The sequence below is a fragment of the Delphinapterus leucas genome, chromosome 9 (genome assembly GCF_059928025.1).
Source record: "Delphinapterus leucas isolate spDelLeu-1000000601 "Yukka" chromosome 9, BTC_Dleu_Yukka2, whole genome shotgun sequence".
Lineage (NCBI taxonomy): Eukaryota > Metazoa > Chordata > Mammalia > Artiodactyla > Monodontidae > Delphinapterus > Delphinapterus leucas.
Window position 1 is genome coordinate 103,052,753 of NC_143137.1, and position 23,450 is coordinate 103,076,202.

General features: G+C 45.3%; 1 protein-coding gene across 16 annotated transcripts in view; it reads left to right on the top strand.

The window, feature by feature from the left end:
* The window catches only part of COBL (cordon-bleu WH2 repeat protein), a 259,723-nt gene that overhangs the window by 91,542 nt on the left and 144,731 nt on the right, over positions 1–23,450 (top strand). For 9 of the 16 annotated variants that reach the window (XM_089917920.1, XM_022593180.3, XM_030761494.2 and 6 more), the window contains 4 exons: positions 6,554–6,764; positions 9,015–9,243; positions 16,141–16,238; positions 20,257–20,331. In XM_089917920.1, the coding sequence (XP_089774046.1) occupies positions 6,554–6,764; positions 9,015–9,243; positions 16,141–16,238; positions 20,257–20,331 (613 nt within the window). Of the gene's footprint in view, positions 1–2,429; positions 4,103–6,553; positions 6,765–9,014; positions 9,244–16,140; positions 16,239–20,256; positions 20,332–23,450 lie in introns of those variants that run through there. The other 7 variants (XM_089917921.1, XM_022593186.3, XM_022593185.3 and 4 more) reach the window with 4 other exon arrangements.

Here is a 23,450-nt window from a genome sequence, read left to right on the forward strand (position 1 = left end):
TTTGGAGAAGGCATGTCCCTCCAATCGGCATAGCTCCCTCTCTCCCCCGGTCACATACTCAGACCCCCTGCAGGCTGGGGCAGCTGCCTGGCCCCGGTGACATTTAGGTTTTGTGAGGACGTGACCAACTCTCTAATTTGGTGCCGTCGTCCCGATGACCGGGCTTCTGACATGTGCCTGAGACACAGGCACCCCTGGTCATTTTGCTGCGGCCTGTTCCCCTGTGCCTCGTTGATGGGCTCAGGACCTAAGCGGCCATGAGACTGGATTTTTGCCAGTGACCCTGGCCTCAAACCCAGAGCCCAGCCTCTGGGCAATAGACCCACTCTGGGCAGGCCCTGCTAGCCTCTTGCCATGTCCCGCTTCTGTGTTGCCAGGTGAAGCTGCCAGACTGGACTTGCTCTGACTCTGTAACACCAGAGTCTGCCTTACCCAGGGCTCGGGCCACCTGCTGGCCTCGATCCCGCACAAGAAACTAGGCCCACTCAACCAGTCTATGATTTGACAGTGCACGCAGATTGTTTTAACGTTATATCTGGAAGTAGCGACCTTAACGTGATTTGTACACTTGACACTGTGGCACCTTTTAATCCAGTCATTGCTAGGTACTCGATGCTCATTTCATGAGTACCGAGGATGCAGTAGTTTTTCAGTGTGGCCCCAGACCAAGAGCTGCTGCATCACCTGGGAACTTCTGAGAAATGCAAATTTCCTGCCCAGACCTAGTGAATCAGAAACCCCGGGGTGGGACCAGCGATCTGGGCTTTAACACGCTTGAACTTTTGGAACACATGTTAGACTTTGAGAACCCCTGCTGCCGTGCATGCCATGGCTCTGCCAGACGTCAGCGTATCTGGGTGAGCTCGGGATCCCCGAGAGCGAGCCCAGGGTCTCGCCGGCATGATGGCAGCAAGAGGGAGTTGTAGGTTAGTGTAAGCATCTCAGTGATCCCCAGCAGCCTGCCCAAGGCAAGCTTTGTGATTTAGATGGAAGCACCCTCCCTTGGAGAAGGAAGAGGTCCATCCATCAGCCCAGCCGGACGGAAATGGGACTTGGCCTCTCTGACTCCCACGTGGTTCCCAAACAGCCTGGTCCCCACGTGCCCTCTGCATTTAGGGAGCGCAGGATTGGCATGGGCTGTTCCTTGACCTGTCCAGCTCTCTGCCAGGATTTCAAAAAGAACCACACCTGAAAGAAGACCAGGTTCTTCTTATTGAAACCACCGACTCATGCAAACCATTTTTTGGAAATCTCAACATATTTGTAAAGTAATATTTTTTAAAGAAAGAACTAGAAAAATTTTACTCACTTTCTAAATTTAAAAATAAATTTAATAACTTAAAAATAACTTAATAGAGGAGGGAAATCCCTTTTTCTGCTGTAAGAATAGTGTTTTGTTTAGATTTAAACCCAAGTTATCTTTCTCTTTAAGTTTGAAGTATCATTATAACGTAATCGATAAATATCCAAAGTGAAGGATAAAATTTGAAATTATTCCCATCTGTTTTCTTTGTGCTATTGATGTCAAGTACTGCAGAAGTAATACCGAAGTTGCTCAGGATGGATAGAAATTACCTGTAGATATGTTCAGTATTGAATTTTTGAATGTGTAATGCTCAAGGAAGGCTGCAATCTGCATGTTCTTTTAATCACCCTTAAAAATGTGAAATCTTTCTGATAGACCAAATGAAAATTAGAGCTATATTTTATTTTCTTTGCATCCCCACAGCTGGGCACACAGTAGGACCTAATGTCTAAGCGAATGGGTGAATGAGTGAGCAAAAGAAGCTTAGATACTGTATAAAAGACTTTTTTGCGCCAAAAAAACAAACAAACAAATGCCGAAAAATAAATTTCATCCTTACATTGGGAGCACTTAAGATTCATTCGGGGAACAGAGATTAAAAAGTTGGAACGAGGGCTTCCCTGGTGGCACAGTGGTTGAGAGTCCACCTGCCGATGCAGGGGACGCAGGTTCGTGCCCCAGTCCAGGAAGATCCCACATGCCGCAGAGCGGCTGGTCCCGTGAGCCATGGCCGCTGAGCCTGCGCGTCCGGAGCCTGCGCTCGGCAACGGGAGAGGCCACAGCAGTGAGAGGCCCGCGTACTGCAGGAAAAAAAAAAAAAAAGTTGGAACGAAAAGGATATTTGAGGAGCAATGGAGAGAAACCCCAAAGATCAGTGTCATTACCCACCCACCACCCCTGTTACTGTGGTTTGGGGTAACCAGTCCTTTGTTACTACCTTTTGCTCTTCCCTTGAACTTGGGATTACAGAGAGGGAGGCAGAGACCCTGATAATGGTGTCTGTCTTTGTCTTAGTTCAGGCGGTCTTACAAGTGCCACAGGCGGGGCAGCCTGAACACAGACATTTACTCCCCACAATCTGGAGGCTGGAAGCCCAAGGTCAAGGTGACGGCAGGTGATTTCATGCTGAGACTTCTTCCTGGTCCTACGCGGCCACTGTCCTGCTCTGTGCTCACACGACCTCCCCTTGGTGGGGTTACAGGGAGAGCGAGCTCTCTGTGTCCCTTCTTCTGAGGACACAAATCTGATCAGATTAGCGCCCACCCTTATGACCTCATTTAACCCTAATTGTGTCCTTAGAGGCCCCATGTCCAGATACGGTCACACTGGGAGTTGGGGGATCAATGTGAATGTGGGGGGAGATGATTTTGTCTATAGCATCATTCATACAGGGGGACCACTGAGACCAGAGGGTGTGCCTGGGGTCCTTAGCGATGATGGTGTAGTCAGTTTCTTTAATTCACCTGAGTCTTTCTTGACACTCTGAGAGTGTCTGATTGCCTAGTGTTCTTCTTTGTAAGACTGCAGAAACTTTATGGGGCAATCCCCTGAGGGTACTGCTTTAAACGAGTATATCTTGCTACCTGCTGAGAGCCGGATGGAGTCCAGCCACATCCCAGCAGAGACGCTCTGCCCTGAGCCAGGGAAAACGTCTCACCACACACAACCACAAACAGCAAAGACAGGATCCAATTCACTCGTTTATTCAGCAAACACTTGTCACTCACCATGTGCCTGGCGCTGTGCTCAGTGACTTAGGAGTGACTTAAGACTCACTGGTGGATGGACAGTCCTTTTGCCCTCACCGAGGAGGAAACCGGGGCAGAGAGGCAGGTCTGAGCAGTGGTGAGGGTGGCCCTAGGATGCCTCTGGAGTCCCTTCATTAAACCAGCTTCCGGGGGAAAGATGCCCAAGCCCTCATCAAAGGGCCAGCAGATCAGAGGCGGTGCTGGTCCTTCTGTGGGCAGGTGGGAGTCACCTGGGGAGTCCGGCTCAGGAGGTAATGAGAGTGTGCAGGGATAACCAGGCAGCCACCTTCAGTCTCCGGAAAGTCCTCTCCTGTGTGGCCCCGGGACCTGCTGAGGCCCTGTGGAGGGCGTGCAGGGATGCCTGGCTAGAAATTCTTATCCTCTGCAGGCTGAGATCCGGTGAATCCAGACCCCCGGGGACCAGACAGCAGCTCGGTTCCTCCATGACTGCCATCGGGTGCTGCCACGGTGCTGTGGTTTCCTCTTCCTTCCGGGTGACTTTTTCCAGTAGCATCAAAGACAGAACTGGCTGGCTGTTTTGGAGTTTGGTGACTTAAAATGCCAGCCGATAGCCACTTCCATAGTGCGACGGAAGTGGCAGAGAAGCCGGCCAACTCTCACCCCATTTTCTGAGGACACCGTCCAGAAACGCTTGTGCTGGAAAGTAGTTCCTCAGATCATGCTTTAAATGGGCCCGGGGAGGAATCACTCGAGTGGGAGGCCCTGCAGGAAACGCGAGACGAGCTCATGCTTCTGGACCCAGGTCCTCACATTAGGCCTTGTGCTGTGTATCCAGCTTCTTAGATGCGGCCCAGGTCAGTCTGCATTAGGATACGGTGTCTGTCACTCTCTGTAGCCACAGAGAGAGGCCTGCAGAACAGACAGCTCTCAAAGCCTGAGTTCCCCTCATGTCCTAAACCTCCTTGCTCTCCTGCAGAAACCCTCTGTCCTGGCTTGGGTTCCAGCCCCGGGAAGAGATGCTGTCCCCTTGTCTGAAGCGGTAATGGCCTCTGTGCTCTTTGAACAATTTACGCACATACCATGACGGGTACGGTGTTGAGTTTTATTATCATGGTTTTACAGTGGTTTTGTTTTGTTTGTGCTTCCCCCTTCCCCAAATGGTAAATTTGAGGAAATAGGCCTCCAGCATCATAGAATTTTCTGCTTGGGAATTCCTTCCCTTCCCTACTTCCACCAGACATTTTGTTGAGAAACGCTTCCACCCTCAAGTGTTGAAAACGTCACTGCAGCTTCATCATTAAAGAGCTTTCGCTGGGCAGAGCCGAGTCCTATGTTAGGGTCACAGAAGAGTGAGGGCAGCAGGGTGGGTGCCGATCGGCCAGTTGTGGAGGAGATCCACTCGATACACAGGGTAGAGGTTTGGGCACCCAGTTCTTTATCCGGACGGGAACCAAGTACTACGTCACTCCTCGGCGAGTCCACGCGAGAATAAGTCCCAGCTTCTGTTAATGGCAAGGAGAGTTTATTCTCTGTGATGCAGGAAAACCCTTCCAGCCCCAGAGCTGGCCTGCTCCCTTGCAGAAGGTCAAATGTGATGTTTCAAACATGTTACCGAGGGCTTCCCTGGTGGCGCAGTGGTTGAGAGTCCGCCTGCTGATGCAGGGGACACGGGTTCGTGCCCCGGTCCGGGAAGATCCCACATGCCGCGGAGCGGCTCGGCCCGTGAGCCATGGCTGCTGAGCCTGCGCGTCCGGAGCCTGTGCTCCGCAGCGGGAGAGGCCATGACAGTGAGAGGCCCACATACCGCAAAAAACAACAATAACAAAAAAAAACATGTTACCAATTATTGAATTAGAAGAACGGAAGGTTACATCAGTAGCTTTGGTGTCCTTCGTGGTTTACATTCTAAGATTAATTCAAATCTTTGTTGGAGAATTTATCCTTTTTGGTTTACTTGGTGGCAGTAGACTGTGGGTGGAGATAAGAGAGGGGAAGTGACAGTCAACATCGTATGGGAGCAGGGTCCCAACCCCAGCTCCACCCCCTCATGGGAACTGGGGGATAGTGGTCCCCACCCCCTAGGCTTGGTGAGGGTAAGTGGGAACAGTGTGACCTGCACAGAATGGCTCTGGGCCATGGAGGAAACATAGTACGTGGTAACAAGTAATAGGTCGTTATTTTAGCATCGTTAGAAGTCTGTTTTCTGTGCTGAGGATTTTCCATGGTGTTTCATGTCTTGGAGCCTTTGGTGATGTTGCTGCCTGTTCTGACGCATTATGCTTGTCGTTGAGAGAAAGATGATTTTTATCCCGGAGCCGAGGGAATCAGAGTTGACAGCGTCATTAGCCAGCACGCCCGCCAGCGTGGCTCATGTGAGGGTTAGCGCTGCCCTGTCCCCACCGTGTGTCCTTTCAGAGTCCCCAGGAGCCAGGGGGGTGATGAGCCCCCTACACGTCCCGGGTGATTCCAGGGTCCCCTGGTTAAGACATAGGCTGTTACCTAATTACTTCCTGAATATCGGGTGGGAGGAAGTATTGTCATGGAGATGGCTGGGAAATGTTCTGTATCCATTAGAATATTATTGATATTTTTAACGAGTGAATGGGAAATAGGGTACTTTGCAGCTTTGCCTGTGGTTTCACTGTTCAGTGTCAGGGCCCCCGCAGCTCACAGCCCTCAAGGTGAGTCATGACCGAATGGTGGGCAGAAGCTGGCACCTGTGCCTTTACAGGTGCACCACGAGTCCCAGGTCTACACACCCCTGAGCGCCAGACACCTGGAAAGCATCACTATGACCTGAAATTATTGCCGTGCCAGTTCCTGATTAAGAAATAGATCACAGGAGAGGACCTACGCTTTCGTGAGGTGTTTATGCTGCACTGCTCAGGAAATGTGTAGGAAAAGAGAGGTCAGCTTGAAATATACAAACATTCTGCCAGGTGAATATAAATGATGGAAATGAGATTATTTCATTCTTTGGGACAAGCTGAGTTATTATTTGGCTCCCTTAGTAAATAATGATCTGTGATGGGAGACATTATAAAAATTATTAAAAATTTTAAAATTTAGAAATTATAAAAATTCAAATAAGGTAATTTTCTTCATTTTTGGTCTTTAAAGACCATACTTTTTAGGTAAAAAGAAAGCTATTGTCTTCAACTTAAAATTTCAGTGTTTAAGATACACTCTATTTGTGAATAACTGAAAATTTAATGCCTTATGCCCATATGTTAATATCATTTGTGCTGACCTTATAGGATTCAGGTCAACATATCCATGGGTTTGACTAGAAATGTAACTATTTTCCCAGCTATTCTGATTCTGATGGTGCTTTCAGTAGTGTTGTTTATTAGTATTGAAAGTGTTAAGATATCACTGTGCAGTCATGCTTGAGGAATTAACGAGAAGCTGTTTTCTTTCTTTCTACCGACGGCCAATTTGCTTATTCACCCACTGGTTCATTTGTCGTAACCCACTCAGCTAGCAGAAGGGAGAGTGCAAACATTCCCCATGACCGTGATTTGTTTCTCTCTTTCAGCCACGCGATGATGGACCTACTGGTTGAACTTTGCCTTCAGAACCACCTGAACCCGTCCAACCATGCCTTGGAGATCCTGTCTTCAGAAACTCAACAGCCTTTGAATTTTAAGCCAAATACTTTGGTTGGGACCCTGAATGCGCATACCGTATTTCTGAAAGAAAAAGTTCCTGAAGCGAAGGTTAAGGCTGGCCCCGCTAAGGTGCCTGAGGTCAGTAGCACGAGGGACCCTTTGTCATATGAGGCCATATGCAGTTCCCTGTGGCCCAGGGTGCTGGAGCTGCTGAGGAGAGGCCGGCGGAGCCCCTGCTGTATAAGTAACGCACGCTGTGGTTGAGGTTTCCACTTGCGTGTTGGGCTGTTAGACCCTAAACTGAGTTTACTTTAGGAGACCAAAGTTCACGCATTGAATGATGTTTGTTGTGTAGCATTTCTCCTTTCCATACCAGAGGAGAGGAGCCAGTCTAGAGCAGAGCTATCCACCAGAACTTTCTGCAAAGATGGAAATGGTCTATAATTCCGCCCCCGGCAAGGAGGCAGCCACTGACTGCATGCAGCTGCGGCGCATGCGAGATGCAGCTACTGTGATCGAAAAACAGCTTTTCATTTCTAATTTTCATTGATATAACCACAGGTAGCCAATGTCTACCCTCTTGGCCTAGTCCTAAAGGTTCTAGCTGAGCTCTGGAGGCCTTCCTGTCCACGGCAGAGGTTGGAATATGTAGAGGATGGAAACAGCTTCCTAGAGAGAGGAAACAGAAAGGGGTTCCCTTTTGAAATACTAATGTCAGAAATACTCATTGCAATTTGGATAATATTTTATGCATAGATTGCAGGCTTTTGAGTATTGATTAAAGGTAACTCCAGCTGCTTATTGTAATTTTTTTTTTTTTTTTTTTTTTTTTGCGGTACGCAGGCCTCTCACTGTTGTGGCCTCTCCCGTTGCGGAGCACAGGCTCCAGACGTGCAGGCTCAGTGGCCATGGCTCACGGGCCTAGCCGCTCTGCGGCATGTGGGATCTTCCCGGAGCGGGGCATGAACCCGTGTCCCCTGCATCGGCAGGCGGACTCTCAACCCCTGTGCCACCAGGGAAGTCCTATTGTACTTTTTAATAAGGCTTTGCTGTGGATCTTTCCTCTCCAGTTGAAAGCAATGCTATTTCATTCTTTTAGATTATTGTAATATCTACTAAATTTCCCTATTTTTTTTTCCCCCGTTGCGGAGCACCGGCTCCGGACGCGCAGGCCCAGCGGCCATGGCTTACGGGCCCAGCCGCTCCGCGGCATGCGGGATCCTCCCGGAACGGGGCACAAACCCGCGTCCCCTGCATCGGCAGGCAGACTCCCAACCACTGCGCCACCAGGGAAGCCCTAAATTTCCCTATTTTTAAACATGGTAATTTGGCCAACAGGTCATGTCCTCTAGGTTTGGGTGGTTAATAACTTTTAATTGGTGGTATCTATACTTTGAGTTTTCCCTAATTCTTCAATTAAAATCACTGTTTAAGGAAATAAACCCTTTTTATATTTATATTCTGTGGCTTTTCTTGCCGTCTTGAACCCCAGCTGCAAATCCCAGGGGCAGGTGAGCCCAAGTTTATATATGACTCCAGTTTAAGAAGCATGGAAAAGATCCATGATTCCATTTTTCCTCCTAAAATTCATCAAACCCTGGCACTCAAGACTGGAAAGGGGTGAGATAAATCTCAGTCCGTTTTTTTTTATTCAATACACATTTACTGTGTCCACTCCCCAGGATCTTAGAACAATGTGGGTGATCAGTAAAGACCAAACAGAAGTTGACTGCATGAAACTTCAGCCTATTACATTTTTGATGGGTCACTTTATCTGTAGACATGTATAATCAGCTTTAGTCAAATTGATTTTTTTTCTCATTATGATGTCTACTATTATATGCCTATTATATTTGTATGTCTAGTGTATGTTATATTTTTCTAGCTTAAAATACATACGTGTGTAGTGTATATGTGTCAATATTCATATAAATATATGATACTAGATATTAATATATTTATGCGGGTATTTTGTCTTCTTAAACAAAAATTTGATGTCTTGTTTTCTGAGGGGTTTTTTTTTTCCTTTAAATTGGAATGTTCACAAGAATTCCAAACTACTTCCCTTTAAAAAACGTACTAGTGCCTTGCATTCAGGTCTGTTTAGAATCCTTGAAAGACAGTGTGTATATTAGATTCCAAATTGAGACCCTCACTGCTGTCCATTTCCCCATGTTGGTAGCAGTTTCTTCATTAGCAAAAGAGATTGGAAGGTAAATTCATTTTTCCAGGCATTTGCTATTCCTATTCAGTGTGCCCTTTCCCCCACGACCCACTGAATTTTGGAAGAAAGACCCGGTCCACACAAAATCATGCCCTGCTCCATTCTAGTATAAACACAGCTGTGCAAAGATGCGCTCACGGAATTCTGCCTGCCGTGTTTTCCAGAAGACGGTGCGCCTGGTGGTGAACTACCTGCGCACACAGAAGGCGGTGGTGCGCGTGAGCCCCGAGGTTCCCCTGCAGAGCATCCTCCCAGTCATCTGCGCCAAGTGCGACGTCAGTCCGGAGCACGTGGTGCTCCTCAGGGACAACGTGGCCGGTGAGGAGCTGGAGCTCTCCAAGTCCCTGAACGAGCTGGGGATAAAGGAGCTCTACGCCTGGGACAACAAGAGAGGTGAGGCCACCCAGCGTCTCAGACGCGGCGCTGCTGGCTCTCCACGCATGCGTCGTAGCACAGAGCGATGGGGATGGGCGTTTGCAGGCCTCTCCAATTTTGTCCAAACCAGAACAGGAATGGGCGGGAAATACAATACATGGATTGTAGTTATACCTCTTTCCCCCAGTCGTGAGCATGCTCGTTACCCCTTGTCCCCCGTGAGCTTCCATGAGATACGTAAAAAGGGGAAAGGTGAGAATACTGGAGCTTCTGCTCTAAAAGAACTTCTCAGAAGCCACGTGTGAACCGTATTCTCCTGGATTTCCTTTTCAGTTGCCATTAAATACTCCCAGGTCTCGAACGTTGCTCCTAATCGAAACCAGTGGCAGAATGCAGTTAGCTGTTCCCTAAACCTGCCCAAATGCAGTTCAGTCCCTGGAGACAACACGTGATGCTTCCCCTCTATCCTTCTCCTCCCGTGAAGGTGGTACCAGCCTGAGATCACAGTTAGTAAGAGGCTCTGGCTTGAGTGACACCTTGAGGCCAATGTTGGTACAAAGACTGTTGTGTAAGCAGATTTCCCTGATTGACACAGGGGCTGACTGTATTTGAACAACTGTGAGACCAAAAAAAAATACATATATATATATATATATATAGTTAATATTCCTTGACTTTAGAATTATTAAAATGGACTTCACGAAAGTGTCTATTTTAATGAGCTCATTTGATATCCGTTGGCTTTTATTTCACAAATATTGACCCGGTTGGGCTTTTAAAATACACACATATTCAAGTTTTCATGTTTTTCTACAGTTTTAAAAAAATTTTTCCCAATTAAAAAAATCTATATTTTCTTATTACCAAACTGTAATGGTCATAGTGGAACCTCCCCTTCCCCCAGATCTCCTCCTGAAGGTTCTGGACCCTGGGTCTCATTTGACATTCGAGAAAGGGTTTTAGCTCAGTCATGTACAAGAACATAGACTATTTATTCCTTCAAAAAAAAGCGTTCTGGCATTTGAGAGTAATGCATCTTGTGTTTTATCCGGTGTGTTTTTAAAACACAGAGAAGATGGTTCTCAGCACCTGCTGCACGGGCCTGGCTGTTGCCGGTGTGTCCGTCTCATTATATCAGCCCTATTTAAATTTGGTTTCTGGGAATCTTTGGAAACAGAGCTTTCATTTGGAAAGACAGAAAAAGAGAAGGAAAGACAAGAAAAGAAAAATTGCCCCACATTTAAGCATGTGAAGGGAAAAGTCTTCTGCAAACGAGTATTTCTGTTATGTGCTAGTCAATCGGAATATCTTGAAAGGTAGCTGTAGAATCTAATACCTGGGAAAAGCGTATGAAACCAGTCTCTGCATTAAGGAGTGGGCCCAGCAAGCCCGTGGGTGGTCTTCTGGGCACACGGGTGAGGCAGAGAGAGCAGAAACTGCCCGAAGTCTGGACCTCCCTCTTCTGACCCCGGCGCAGGGCAGGGCACGCTGTTGCACGCGGAGAAATAGCTGTCCCCCAGCCCCTGAGTCCTCCTTTGCACTGCCTCGGGCACCCTCCTGGGGACCCTCGTCCTGGGACCCCGGCAGCCTCCCCAGACAAATAAAGGAGCATCACCTGGCATGGCGAGGATGTGCCCTGCCTGTGGCCAACATCCTTTTCGTCTGGACCGTAATGTGCCATGTGGGCTGTGAAATATTTGATTATCATCCTTGCCGAACGCCTCCACCCATCCTACTGACAGTCAGACATTTGAGTAGAGAAGAGAACATTTCTGTCCATGAGGAGCTCTCTTCTTTGCCCCTCTTGGGTTGCGCCCCCTCCCAGCTGGCAGCTGGGGAAGGGTAAAGGCCACGGGCAGGAGATGTGTTGTAGGCAGAGGCCCGCCCTGTTCTGGAATTCCTGGCGGCGGCAGCTTGAGAAAGCAGAAGGCTTTGCTGCCACCTGCTTCCAGGCTGGTGCTTAGCAGCCAGACAGCTGCGGGATTCTAGGGGATCCAGGCCAGGGCTGCAGGCCTGCTTTGCACTTGGCCTTCTCCTGCGGGGCACAGCAGCCTCAGTCCAGGCTGACACAGGGGCCAAGGCCTCGTCAGGTGCTGCCGTGGGTCAAGAAGCCTGTCTTCACTCTCTGTTGCCTGCCTTTTCCAGTTCTTCTGACCAAAACACAGTCGGAGCCTTCCCTGAGCCGCCGAGGTACAGTGAGCCCAGCGCTGCTCCGCCAGCTGCACCTTGCATGGCTCTGGGCTAGGACAATGCACGGGGTGACCTGAGGGGATGCAGGGCAGCACCTCTGGGGGCGTCTGGCCAGGCTGAACTGAGGCCGTGGCTTGGTTTCTTGACTCCCTGGTTGACTAAGAGAAGAACGTCCCTTGGGCAAGGGTTCGTTGTGTGGTTCTGATTGGTGAGCAGTGAGGGAGCTGTTTGTAGAAAACGGCCCTTTATGAACACAGAACTTCAGGGCAGAGCAGAAGTGGTCCATGCAGGAGAGGCCCCGTGCCCTTCTCACCTGTGCTTACCTGCCCTCAGGGTCCATCCTGCCTGCTGCAGAATCTGGGGCAGTGTGGATTGTGAAATCTGACCTTTTCTGTCATAGACAAGTATGTAAATGACTGGTCCAAATTTTGCGTTCATTTCTTATAAATTATTTTTTTATATATATGTATGTATTATGTATAATACATACATACATATGCATGCACATATGTACATAGGCATGTATGCACACACATTTGTATTGGGACTTATATAAATCTTTTGGACTACACACACACACATAACACACACACACACTCCAAGAGAGTCATTAAAATCCCAATGAGTGTTTGGATTTTATAGAAATTTCTGTCCATGTTTGGTAAAGTGTTTAACATTAGACTTTGTTTCCAAAAGAAAAATAATGCAGAAAATCTGGGCTTTGTTCTGGAGCCACAGACCAGGTGTCGTGTCTGACAGTGGTCTCCCTTCATATTCCTCACCTGTTACCTCCTCCGTCATACAGGGCAGATGGATGCTACAAAGAGAGGGACTCTCTTTTAAGAAGCACCACAGACACTTCTCCAAAGAAGACATACAGATGGCCAACAGGCACATGAAAAGATGCTCAGTATCACTAATTAGTAGAGAGAGGCCAATCAAAACTATGATGAGGTATCACCTCACACCAGTCAGAATGGTCATCATTAAAAAGTCTGCAAATAAAAACAAATGCTGGAGAGGATGTGGAGAAAAGGGAGCCCTCTTACACTATTGGTGGGATTGGTGCTACTATGGAGAACAGTATGGGGGGTCCTTTAAAAAGCTAAAAATAGAATTACCATATGATCCAGCAATCCCACTCCTAGGCATATATCTGGAGAAAACTCTAATTTGAGAAGATACATGCACCCCTATGTTCATAGCAGCACTATTTACAACATCTAAGACACAGAAGCAACCTAAGTGTCCATTGACAGACGAATGGGTAAAGATGAGGTACATATATACAAAGGAATATTACTCAGCCATAAAAGAGAATGAAATAGTGCCATTTGTAGGAACATGGATGGACCTAGAGATTGTCATACTAAGTGAAGTAAGTCAAAGACAAATACCATGTGATATATCACTTATATGTGGAATCTAAAAAAAAAATGATACAAATGAACTTATTTACAAAACAGAAACAGGCTCACAGACATAGAAGACAAACTCAAGGTTACCAAAGGGAAAGGCTGGAGGGCATAAATTAGGAGTTTGGGACTAACAGATACACGTACTACTATATATAAAATAGATGACCTGTTGTAGAGCACAGGGAATATAATGGAAAAGAATCTGAGAGAGAATATATCACTCTATCTATATATCTATATCTATCAATCTAGCTAGCTAACTGAAACTAACACAACGTTTTAAATCAGAAATACTTCAATTAAAAAAAGAAGCACCGTGAATAGATAGTTGGTTTGAGCAGAAAACTCATATATATGAAGGCTTGATCAGTTCTGAGTGGTCTGATCTGGGGATATTGTAAGGCTGAGGGCAGCGGGGAAGGTGAATCAGAGCTCTTTTGACTGTTCTTTTACAACCCCCATGATGGGGATGGTCACTTACAAACGTGCACATTTCCCTGCGATGCAGACCCAGTTTCCCCTCTTGCATTTACAAGCTTGGTGACCCTGATCTGGCCCCCGACGGCTTGCTCCATTTCTGCATCCGGAAAAGTGGACGTTTTCAATGAGCCAGTCCTCAAGGGCCCCTGCAGCATCCTCCATCCATCCACACCCCTCAGCTCATCCGTATCACCTTCCAGATCACTCTGAAACTTCCAAACGGATGAGACACAACCTCCCCTGTGTTTTTATTCATATCTAAGTCATAGTAAATGAGAGTAAATTGAAACAAAATAAACTCCACACTCAAATTGCCATCCACTTAGAACCACGGCTTCTAGGTCTTAACTGGCATATTTTCTCCAGGCCTGGCTGCGACCCAGACGGGGCACCTTGGGGGTCTTGGCTGATGGGAACACGGTCAGGAAAACCAAGTGATCTTGCCCTGCCCTGCAGCCCATCCTTCCGCAGTGCCTGCCAGTCTCAAACCTCACAGAAGGCCCCATCAGTCCAGAATCTCCGAGCCTCACCTTTGAGATTAGACCGTCTGGTTGGGGCCCAGCTCAGAGCCGGGCAGCTGTGGGCTGTGGCCTCTCGGTCCCCTTGGGGCGGCTCTGTGCCCCGAGCCCAAGCCTCAGTCCTGGGGCTGGTGACCAGCCACTCCCCCTGTCCAGGAAGAGAAATGAGAGGCTGAATTTCTGATCCAGTCTCACCGTTGTGTGGCTGGCACAACAACCTGTGTGCCAGTGATGTGTTCTCTCTCCCTCATCTCTCAGGCACTGTCATCTCCTGCACTTGCTACATCTGTGTCACATAGCAGTCAATTCTAGAAACATCAGAGGTACAAACATACACGTTGGTGCATACTTTCGTCCACATATAGCTTTACTCTGCGGTACAGAATATTTTGCTACAGGCTCTGGGCCTAACAGAGGGTTTTGGTGCGATTAACTGTGAACCCTACGTGCACGCGTGTTTCCGGGGGGATGCATGTCTCACCACTGAAGCCGGTCCCCTCGCTGGTTTGGATGTCATGTGATGTGGGGACGGCTGATTGGCCTGGCTGGAGCCACCTGCATGAAGCTGAGAGACCTGGTTCCTGGGACTAAAACCGGAGCCTTTGCCACTGACAGAACGCAGGGATTCAGGGGCTTGGTTTTTGCTTCATTGGGAGGACAGTATTATGTTAATGCATGTCACAAAGGCTCCGAATTCCGCGTCTGCCTTCTCGAGTTGGAATATGAAATTCTTGGTTAGCAGATGAGAAGTCCACCGATATTTACCTGGTTTGGGTTGGTATCTTGGTGGCAGAGTTTGTAAAATCCAGTCCACATTTTTCCACCAGTGGTTTGGTGGTCCAGCAATCGGCAGTGGTGTGGGGAAATTAATTTTTCAGTCCTTCAGCAACACCTCAACATCTTTTCTTCTGGCCGTATCTGTGTGCCTTGGAAGACAAGAACAGGATGAGCGGATGACAAAGGCCTGGAGTGGCCTTCGGAGTGTCATCGATCAATGAATAATGGTCACAATGGTTGTGGTGGCACTGAGGGTGCCAGGCTTGGTCATCTGAGTCATCTTCAATCTGCAGATGGGGAAACTGAGGCCCAGTACGCCCACACGACGGTGTCCTTAAGCTCTACTCTGCTGGCTCTCAAGTGTGGTCCCCACAGCTGAAGCATCCCAGGGTGGGGGGTGCTTGTTGAGTGGGGAGTGCTGGGCCCCATGCCCAGAGTCTCCCATATGGGCATCTGGTGTGGCCCGAGGTCCCAGGGATGCTGCTGCCACCGGTTCTGCCTTGCCCTGGAGACCATGGCCCTTGGCTGAGTCGTCACCATCCTGACTGGCCTGGGCTTTAGTGCCCCATCTGGAACTCCAGAGCATCCATTCTAGCTCGAAAATCCCGCTGAAGAAAACTCCAGGAAATGGAGAAGATTGAGGATTTGGAAGCCAAGAATAAAAAAAAAAAAACAATAGAAGAAAAAACAGGTCCCCTAGAGAATGTAATGAAAAAGGAAAACATCCTGTTTGAGGTAGAGGAAGAAAAATCTGGGGGAATGGGTCATGGAGGAGCTGACTTGGTTATTTCAGATGTCCCCTGGGTAAACCGTCACTGTTACTCCACGTTCTGGAAAGGAGTGGGCTCCTCAAGCCGGGAAGCTGTTGACGTAGTTTATTTAGTTTGCGTTTTTACCGCCACCCTCATAATTCTCAAAGCAGTTGTTTAGCACAGATGTCGCAGTCCCGAGAGCTGTGCTGTCCGCTCTGATGGTCACAAACCAGGCATGGCCGTCAGGCACGAGGCATGTGGCCAGTGCAAGCTGAGATGTGCCGTGATGTGCACAGTGCATTTTGAAGGCTTAGTACCAAAACGAATGTAAAACACCTCATTAATAATTTTATATGGATTATGTGATGGAATACTAATATTTTAGATCTATTGGGTTAAATAAATCATTATTAAAATCAATTTCACCTGGTTCTTTTTGATGCAGCTGTTGGAAAATGCAAAATTACGTATATAGTCCCTTTATTTTTTGTTGCACAATACTGCCCTAGAACTTCTGGATTTATTTGGGGTTTTTTTCTTTTGTTTTGTTTTGTTTTTACAATACTAAAGATTATAAGAACCTTTAGAGATTTCCTAAACCCAGCTGGAGGCTTTGGGTGGCTCAGAACGCTTTGAGAGAAATAGTTGATGGTTTTGCTCTCTTATAAGAACTAAAGTTTAAGACTAGAGTAAAAAAAAATCATTTGTTGATATTTTTAAAGTACTTAATCTAATGTTTCATATGCTGAAAAATAACTTAGTACTTTTTTTTTTCCCCAGAAACCTTTAGAAAATCATCACTTGGCAACGGTGAGACAGAAAAAGAGAAGAAAAAAATTCTGGGATTTTTCAAAGTTAATAAAAGAAGCGATAGTAAGGTAATTGATTCAGTATCAAATATCAATCAAATTGACATATGATTCTGCATTCTGTACAGACAGTTTCTTGAGATGTTTGTCCTCAGCCTCTCTTGGAATTTGTCTAAATACACGTAGGAGTCCTCACTCCTTCAGGGAGTAGGGTGCGTGTCGTGTCAGTATGCACAAATGCCTCTCATATCCCACACTTGGTTCCTAAAACAGTGGTCTTGGGTGATGGTGTTTAATTCACCAGCAGAACACAAAGCTATGCACCCTCTCTGCTGGTACCTGCACAGTCCTGGAAGGAGGTTGAAGCTCAGTAAACAACCTCCGGATAGATGGATAAGTGACTGCATGGTACGGTTAAGTTTATATAAATACCCAATATCCTGACAAATGAACCAAATCTTCAGAACTTGTACAACCTGGTGCAGCCTCAAGGAGATGCCCAGGGGCCGCTTTGTGGAGAAGAACATGAGTTGTTGAGCGGATCCATTTGCCAGTAAATTTTAGATGTTCCCTGCTCCTCCCCATATGATTTGGGAACATGCTGAATAAGTTAATTTTATTGATCTGGTTGGTCTTAGTTAATAAATCCTAAAACCATAATTTGGGTACAGTGTTATAAAGTCATAGTACAGAGAGTAAAAATGAACACATTTAAAATCATCTTTGAAACTCTCAAGCTATACAGGCCTTCTAACTACCAAGAAAGGAAAATGCTTGTGATCTCTATTGTGTTGGTTTAAAAAGGTTTATTTTGCTGGGTCAAGTATTTTCTCTTAACTAGTAGATGGCACTAAAAAAGACAGAACCATTGTGGGGAACGTTAGCCTTTAATCCGCCAGCTGGGTTTGGAAGCGTCCGCCGTCCACGGAGCGGTAGAAGAGGCGTGAGTAGGGTGGACGCACGTTGGTCCAGAGCCCTCTCTGCCCATCGCATGGCCCTTGCATCTGTGCACCAGCCTGCACGTGTCCTGACCTTCCGGAGCCCATGGGGTCAGAATTACCATCCACCCCTTGTTCCTGATGAGGACGCTGGGGCCCAAAGAAATAAACTTGCTCAGGGTCCTGGGGTTAGATCCCGGGTCAGCTTGCGGTTCGGAGGTGAGAGGTCAGTGAGCACGCTGGGTGGAAGCTGGCAGCCCAGAGAGAAGTCGCCACCTGAACTAGTGAGGGGTCCCTGTCCTCAGGAGTTTCTGCCAAACGCCAGTGCATTGCTCTTGACCGCCTGATGCTTTGATTGTGGATTCCTGATTCTCTGTCTTATTACTGATTGTGTGTGTTTCCCCCTGCTTCCATGTGTCCTTTGAAAACCTCTGCTCCGTGTGTGTCTCTACTTAAGATCTTCTGTGCCCTCACCCCACCATCCTGCCCCCCTCCTCTTCCCTCCTCCCCCATCCTTTCCTTTCCTGCCAGAATTACTTGAAATTACAGATTCAGTTTCACATTTGAATTTCCCTTCACTCTATTAATGTTGGGTTTCTGGTTCCTGTCATCTTTTTAAAAATATTTTATTGAAGTATAGTTGATTTACAGCGTTGTGCTAATTTCTGCTGTACAGCAAAGTGACTCAGTTATATATACATATATTCTGTTTCATATTCTTTTGCATTGTGGTTTATCACAGGGTATTGAATATAGTTCCCTGTGCTCTACAGTAGGACCTTGTTATTTATCCATCCTATATAATATAGTTTGCATCTGCTAATCCCAAACTCCCACTGCATCCTTCCCTCACCCCTTGGCAACCACAAGTCTGTTCTCTATGTCTGTGAGTCTGTTTCTGTTTCATAGATAGGTTGGTTTGTAACATACTTTAGATGCCATGTATAAGCGATATCATATGACATTTGTCTCTGTCTGACTTACTTCACTTAGCGTGATCATCTCTAGGTCCATCCATGTTGCTGCAAATGGCATGCTTTTATTCTCTTTGATGGCTGGGTAATATGCTTCCTGACATTTGAGGTCAGTTTGCTGGGACTGCAGGCACCGCTGGCCTCTTTGGTTCTCAGTATTCTAATTCACAGAAAACCTACCCTTTCCTCACACCAAGACCTCAAGAGCCCTTCTTCTTGTATCTTCCTGCTTTTGAGACATGAAACTGCCAGCGAAGTCAGTAGGAAATCTAGAAATGCCTTTGCTTCAAGCAGAATAAGAGCCGAGTGCATGTGATGGTTTGGCAGCATTCTCCGTGAGAGTCTGAAACACCTGTGAAAATGCCACAGATGGTGAGGAAGCCTGGTCTGTGGGTCCCAGGGGCTTTCCCTCCACCCTACCCCATCTTTCTTCGGTCTTAGACTGGCTAGAAGTGTTTTTCCTTTCTCATACACCTCATCTTTCCCTCTCTTTATTTTATTTTATTTTATTTTGCCCTCAGCTGCCCTTATACAGTCGTAACCTTACTGGATTATTTGTTGTTTCGGCATTAACCTTTTCCTTCCTTGTTTCTCTCTGTTTTTATTGTTTGAGGTGCTGTGCTAAATGCACCCTCCTTTAATCTTCTATAAACCTGGTGAGAGAGGCATTATCAACCCCATTTTACAGGTGAAGAAGCCCAGGCTGCACATTCTGAGCAAATCCCAGGGCTAATGGTGCCAGAATTCGGACCCGCCTGTCTTTCCAGAGCCGTGGCTCTCACCGTCCACACACTGTACACTGCCTGGCAAGCCTGGGTCTCAGGTTTTCTTCATTAATAGCAGGAGGGTTTGGAGTAAATTATTTCTTTTATTTTTAAAATTTTTATAAATTTATTTATTTGTATTTGGCTGCGTTGGGTCTTTGTTGCTGCGTGCAGGCTTTCTCCAGTTGCGGTGAACGGGGGCTACTCTTCGTTGTGGTGCGCGGGCTTCTCACTGTGGTGGCTTCTCTTGTTGCGGAGCACGGGCTCTAGGCGCGCGGGCTTCAGTAGTTGTGACACGCAGACTCAGTAGTTGTGGCTCGCGGGCTTAGTTGCTCCGTGGCATGTGGGATCATCCCAGACCAGGGCTCGAACCCATGTCCCCTGCATTGGCAGGTGGATTCCTTCCCTGGCAGGCCACCAGGGAAGTCCTGAGTCAATCATTTTTTAAATGATTTCTAAAGCCCTGTGATGCCAGATAGTCTACACATGTCTGAGAGCAAAATACTAAGAACGGAGACATTTAAAGTTAAAGTGAGTCTTTATTATCTACTTAAAGGAAAAAACATGCATATGTGTGTGTAAAATCTCCATAGAGAATACGCTTAAAAAGATATCATTTTGGCTGAAGTCAATGAGGGAAAGTATCCTTCCTTGTTTTAAAACTTTGGTATTTTAATGTTCTTTCAACGTGATAACTTTGTTTCATGTTGGCATTATTTATTCTCCTAACCAAGTAGTTCTGAAAATACCTTAGAATCACCTTAAGATCTAGTGTAACAATTGGATTCTTGGGTCACATCCCCAAAGATCCTCATTTGGGAGGGCAGGGTGTGGCCCAGAGCTGTATTTTCCAGGGCACCTGGTGGTTCTCTGTCTGGAGGTCACCACACCATCAAGGGAAACCTTCTTTTAAACCATGAAGTGAGATGTCATTATCGTTCACCTTTTATGGATAGGGAGTGAGGTACTTGGTGAGTTATTTTGATGTGTATCCAGTCGATCAGCAATGCAGTGGTAAACTGAATTTAAAACGTAGAAATCCTCAAAACCTACTGAATTAATTGGTTTTCGGAGCTAATTGATCAGCTCAGACCCACTGCTGTTTTCATATTGCATCTCTTCTAAGCAAAAGAGATGCTCTGGGGAAAAAGACAAAATGGAAACTCACACTCCATGAGTCATGAATTTCAAAACTGTGGTTGTCAGATCTGTGAGCACTGCTTAGGGACTATTTTAGAACAGCTTTCAGGTTCCTAAGAATCGTGGCCGTGGATTACAGCTGTTTACACAGATGCTGCTGCCCCGAGGGACGGCCAGGCTGGCGTGGTTTGCTTTAATAATTGCTAAGGACAACTGTTCTGTGTGATGCTGCTGTCACCTGCAGATGACGGGGGTCCTGCTTCTATTCCAGGCAGAGCAACTCAGGCAGCCGGGGGCAGACAGCGATGAGGATGCCTCCAAGTCCGCACTGGGAAGGGGCTCGAACGTGAGTACTAACAAACACCGCAGGGGCTTCGTGCTAACCTCGTGGGGCTTCTGGCAGCTTTGCACCACCTTCCGGGAAATGAAATTATAGATTAGTTTAGTTGTTTTTTGTTTTGTGGGTTTTTATAAACTAGATAGTTGCACAAAGCGTCATGTGGCTTCTTTTTTAGTTGCCCGTGGTACATTCAGAAGATGAGGAATGTGTTACTTTCCGAATGTGTTAGTTTCCAGTTCTCCAGCCCCAGCCGGCGTGATCGGGAGGGCCCTTCATTAGAGTAACTGAGTTACACCGTCTGAAACCGCTTCCCTGAATTCTCAGGAGCAGCTGATGGTTTGGGAGCCACACAGCCTCTTTCCTAAATTCTGCAGCCATACGTTGAAAGAATTTTTTAAAACTTTCTGTGCCCTCGCATTTCAAAGTTGGCATACGAAAAGCTTCTTCATAATTTTAAATACTTGAAGGAAAATATTTCATAGCATCTTATAAATATTGACATTTTAAATGTATCTAATAAAGTTTGATACGATCACTTTAAAAATCACATAGATACATAGACAAACCACAGAGACAAACTCTTCTATAACAATAAAACATTTTGCATTATTATTCTTTTTTCTTGATTTCACATTTCCGTACTGGTCCCATGTAAAATTGTATTCTATTCAATATATATTTTGCTTTTAAAAGTCTGTTTTAAATAGTTGAAATGAAATGTGATACAAAACAAGAATATCTATCTAAATTAGATTTTTAAATTTCATGTGATCATAAAACTGTGGGTAGGAAGATACTCTTCTAGATTGAGTTCTTATTACAATTGCAAATAAATATAAACAATATAAATATATTAACAACTGCTGATATATAATTGTTGAGCGTGAAAAGGAAATCTTTCTTGAAAAGATATCTTTTAATAAGATGAAAGGTAATTTTTAAATTTATTCCATATACCCATTAATGAACATAATTTATGGATAAAACCAGAAAAGCTTCAACATTAATTGTGTGACTCTTTCTGTTTTCATTGGTTTAAACCCTGAGGAAATATTTTACATAAATAAGTACAAGAGGATGAAAAAGTTTACTGCTACAACAGTGCCTTTCAATCCTTTGAAGTCCTTCTGGTCAATCACATAGTGATCTATTATCAATTATTATTTTGATTGATCTTTTATCTGTACCTGACTAGGTTCTCGTTTAATTGGTCAATAGCCAAGATTTGGAAGCCATTTGACTTGCCAGGGGGGTTGTTACTCAATCGCACGAAAGTTATTGACTTCTGGGAGGTATAAGAAAAACACTTTATCAAGATTTCTCAGATAATAATTACACTCATTACTCAGAGGCACGTTCTCTTTTTTGAAAATAATGTTTGAAGACATCTCTCCCAAAGGAACAAATACAGTAGAAATCAAATAATATATGTTGTGAAAAAAAATTTTTATTCATAAAGTATAATATACATATAAAGAAGTATTACCATTAAGTGTGATATAGTTTCTGAAATTGTATAAATTGTTTCTAGATACTTAAAGTAAATCAAAATGAGCAATTTGACATCATAACTCTTCATTCATGTTATATTTTTCAGAAGTCTCAAGTTAGAATTACATGTGTCCCAGCTACTGATTTTACTAACATGTTTATCTGAGCTAAGGGATAGCAAAGCTGACCGTTTTTAAAAATTGAGGTATAATCAACATACAACATTATATTAGTTTTAGACATACAACATAATGATTTGATGTATGTATATATTGCAAAAGGATTACCACAATTAAGTTTAGTTAACATCCATCCACCCAAAAAAAAAAAATTGTGACTGTGTGTGCTGATGGATGTCACAGGCACTTTCTAAACCTAATATATCATCAGTAAGTTTTGAGGAAAATGACATATTGTCAGTTTTCACTGAGGAAATTGACATATTGTCAGTTTTCACTCACTTTTGCCAAAATAGTGTTTTTTAGTGAATGTTAAAAATCTCATCCCAAACTTTAAGTCTATTTTTGTCAGGATCTTAGGTTTATAGATTTAGCCCATTCGATTTATGGAGAATGTCTGCCATATAAATTAATTAGCAAAATGGGCCCTTATTGTCCAATCAAAAAGCCAAATCACATTTACTTTTGGTTAAAAAAAAAAAGTCAAGTCATATTTTTAATTTGAGTAAGTGTGTTAATATGTATCCTCCTGACAATTATCAATCTCAGTTCTGAATCTAAAGGTAGCAACTATGGATTCTCAGTTTCTCATCCATCACTTTAAAGACATAGGCGTTTAATGCCCTGGACTTGATGCTGTTTTTCCCTTTTGATTCCCATATTTTAATGCTCTTTGAAAATCAGCTCTCAACTTTCCTGACAACCAAATCTTGCTGGTTCCCAATAAGAAGGATTTAACTCGTGGTGGGAACTCAGGCCGGGCTGGAGCCTGCGGTGACCGCAGCTCGTCCATAGAAACGCATGTGACCAGTATTCTCATCTGACCCCAAATTAACCTGAGTACAATTACATAATGAGAAGGTCTCTTCTTCAGCTGTATAATCTTCATCAAGTCTTTCCTTACCGTAACCACGTCAGCAATGGTGCTTCTTTGCTATAAAACAGACTTAAATCCACTGAGAATGGTTTAAAATGTCCGCCGACTCAATTAGTCTGTAAGGCTTATCTTTTGTCAGCCTCGATTTTGGCCACAGATTGTTGGAAAGTGTCTTCTAATATTTCACACACTCTGCCAGCAAACTTTGTGTCTGAGTAGAGGATCTGTTCAACTACCCTGAAGGGCTTGACCCCTCACGCCTCTTTGGTTATTACAACATGCCAGGAGTTATATCTTTTTCTACAGCAATGGATGGTAGCATAAGTTTTGCAGTGGGCATTGCTAATTTGTGTGAGATTTTTTTCTTACAAATGCAGCCTAAGAACACATTCATGACGTGATAGATAGATAGATAGATAGGTAAACCTAGGCCAAAAGTCCATAGGAAACATCCAAAGCATTTATGAGGAAAATCATAAAATTCTACAAACACACACAAAAGTAGAGTTGTGCAAATGGAAAGACGGGCCATATTCTTAGACATGAAGACTCCACATCATTATGTCATGAGGTTTGTT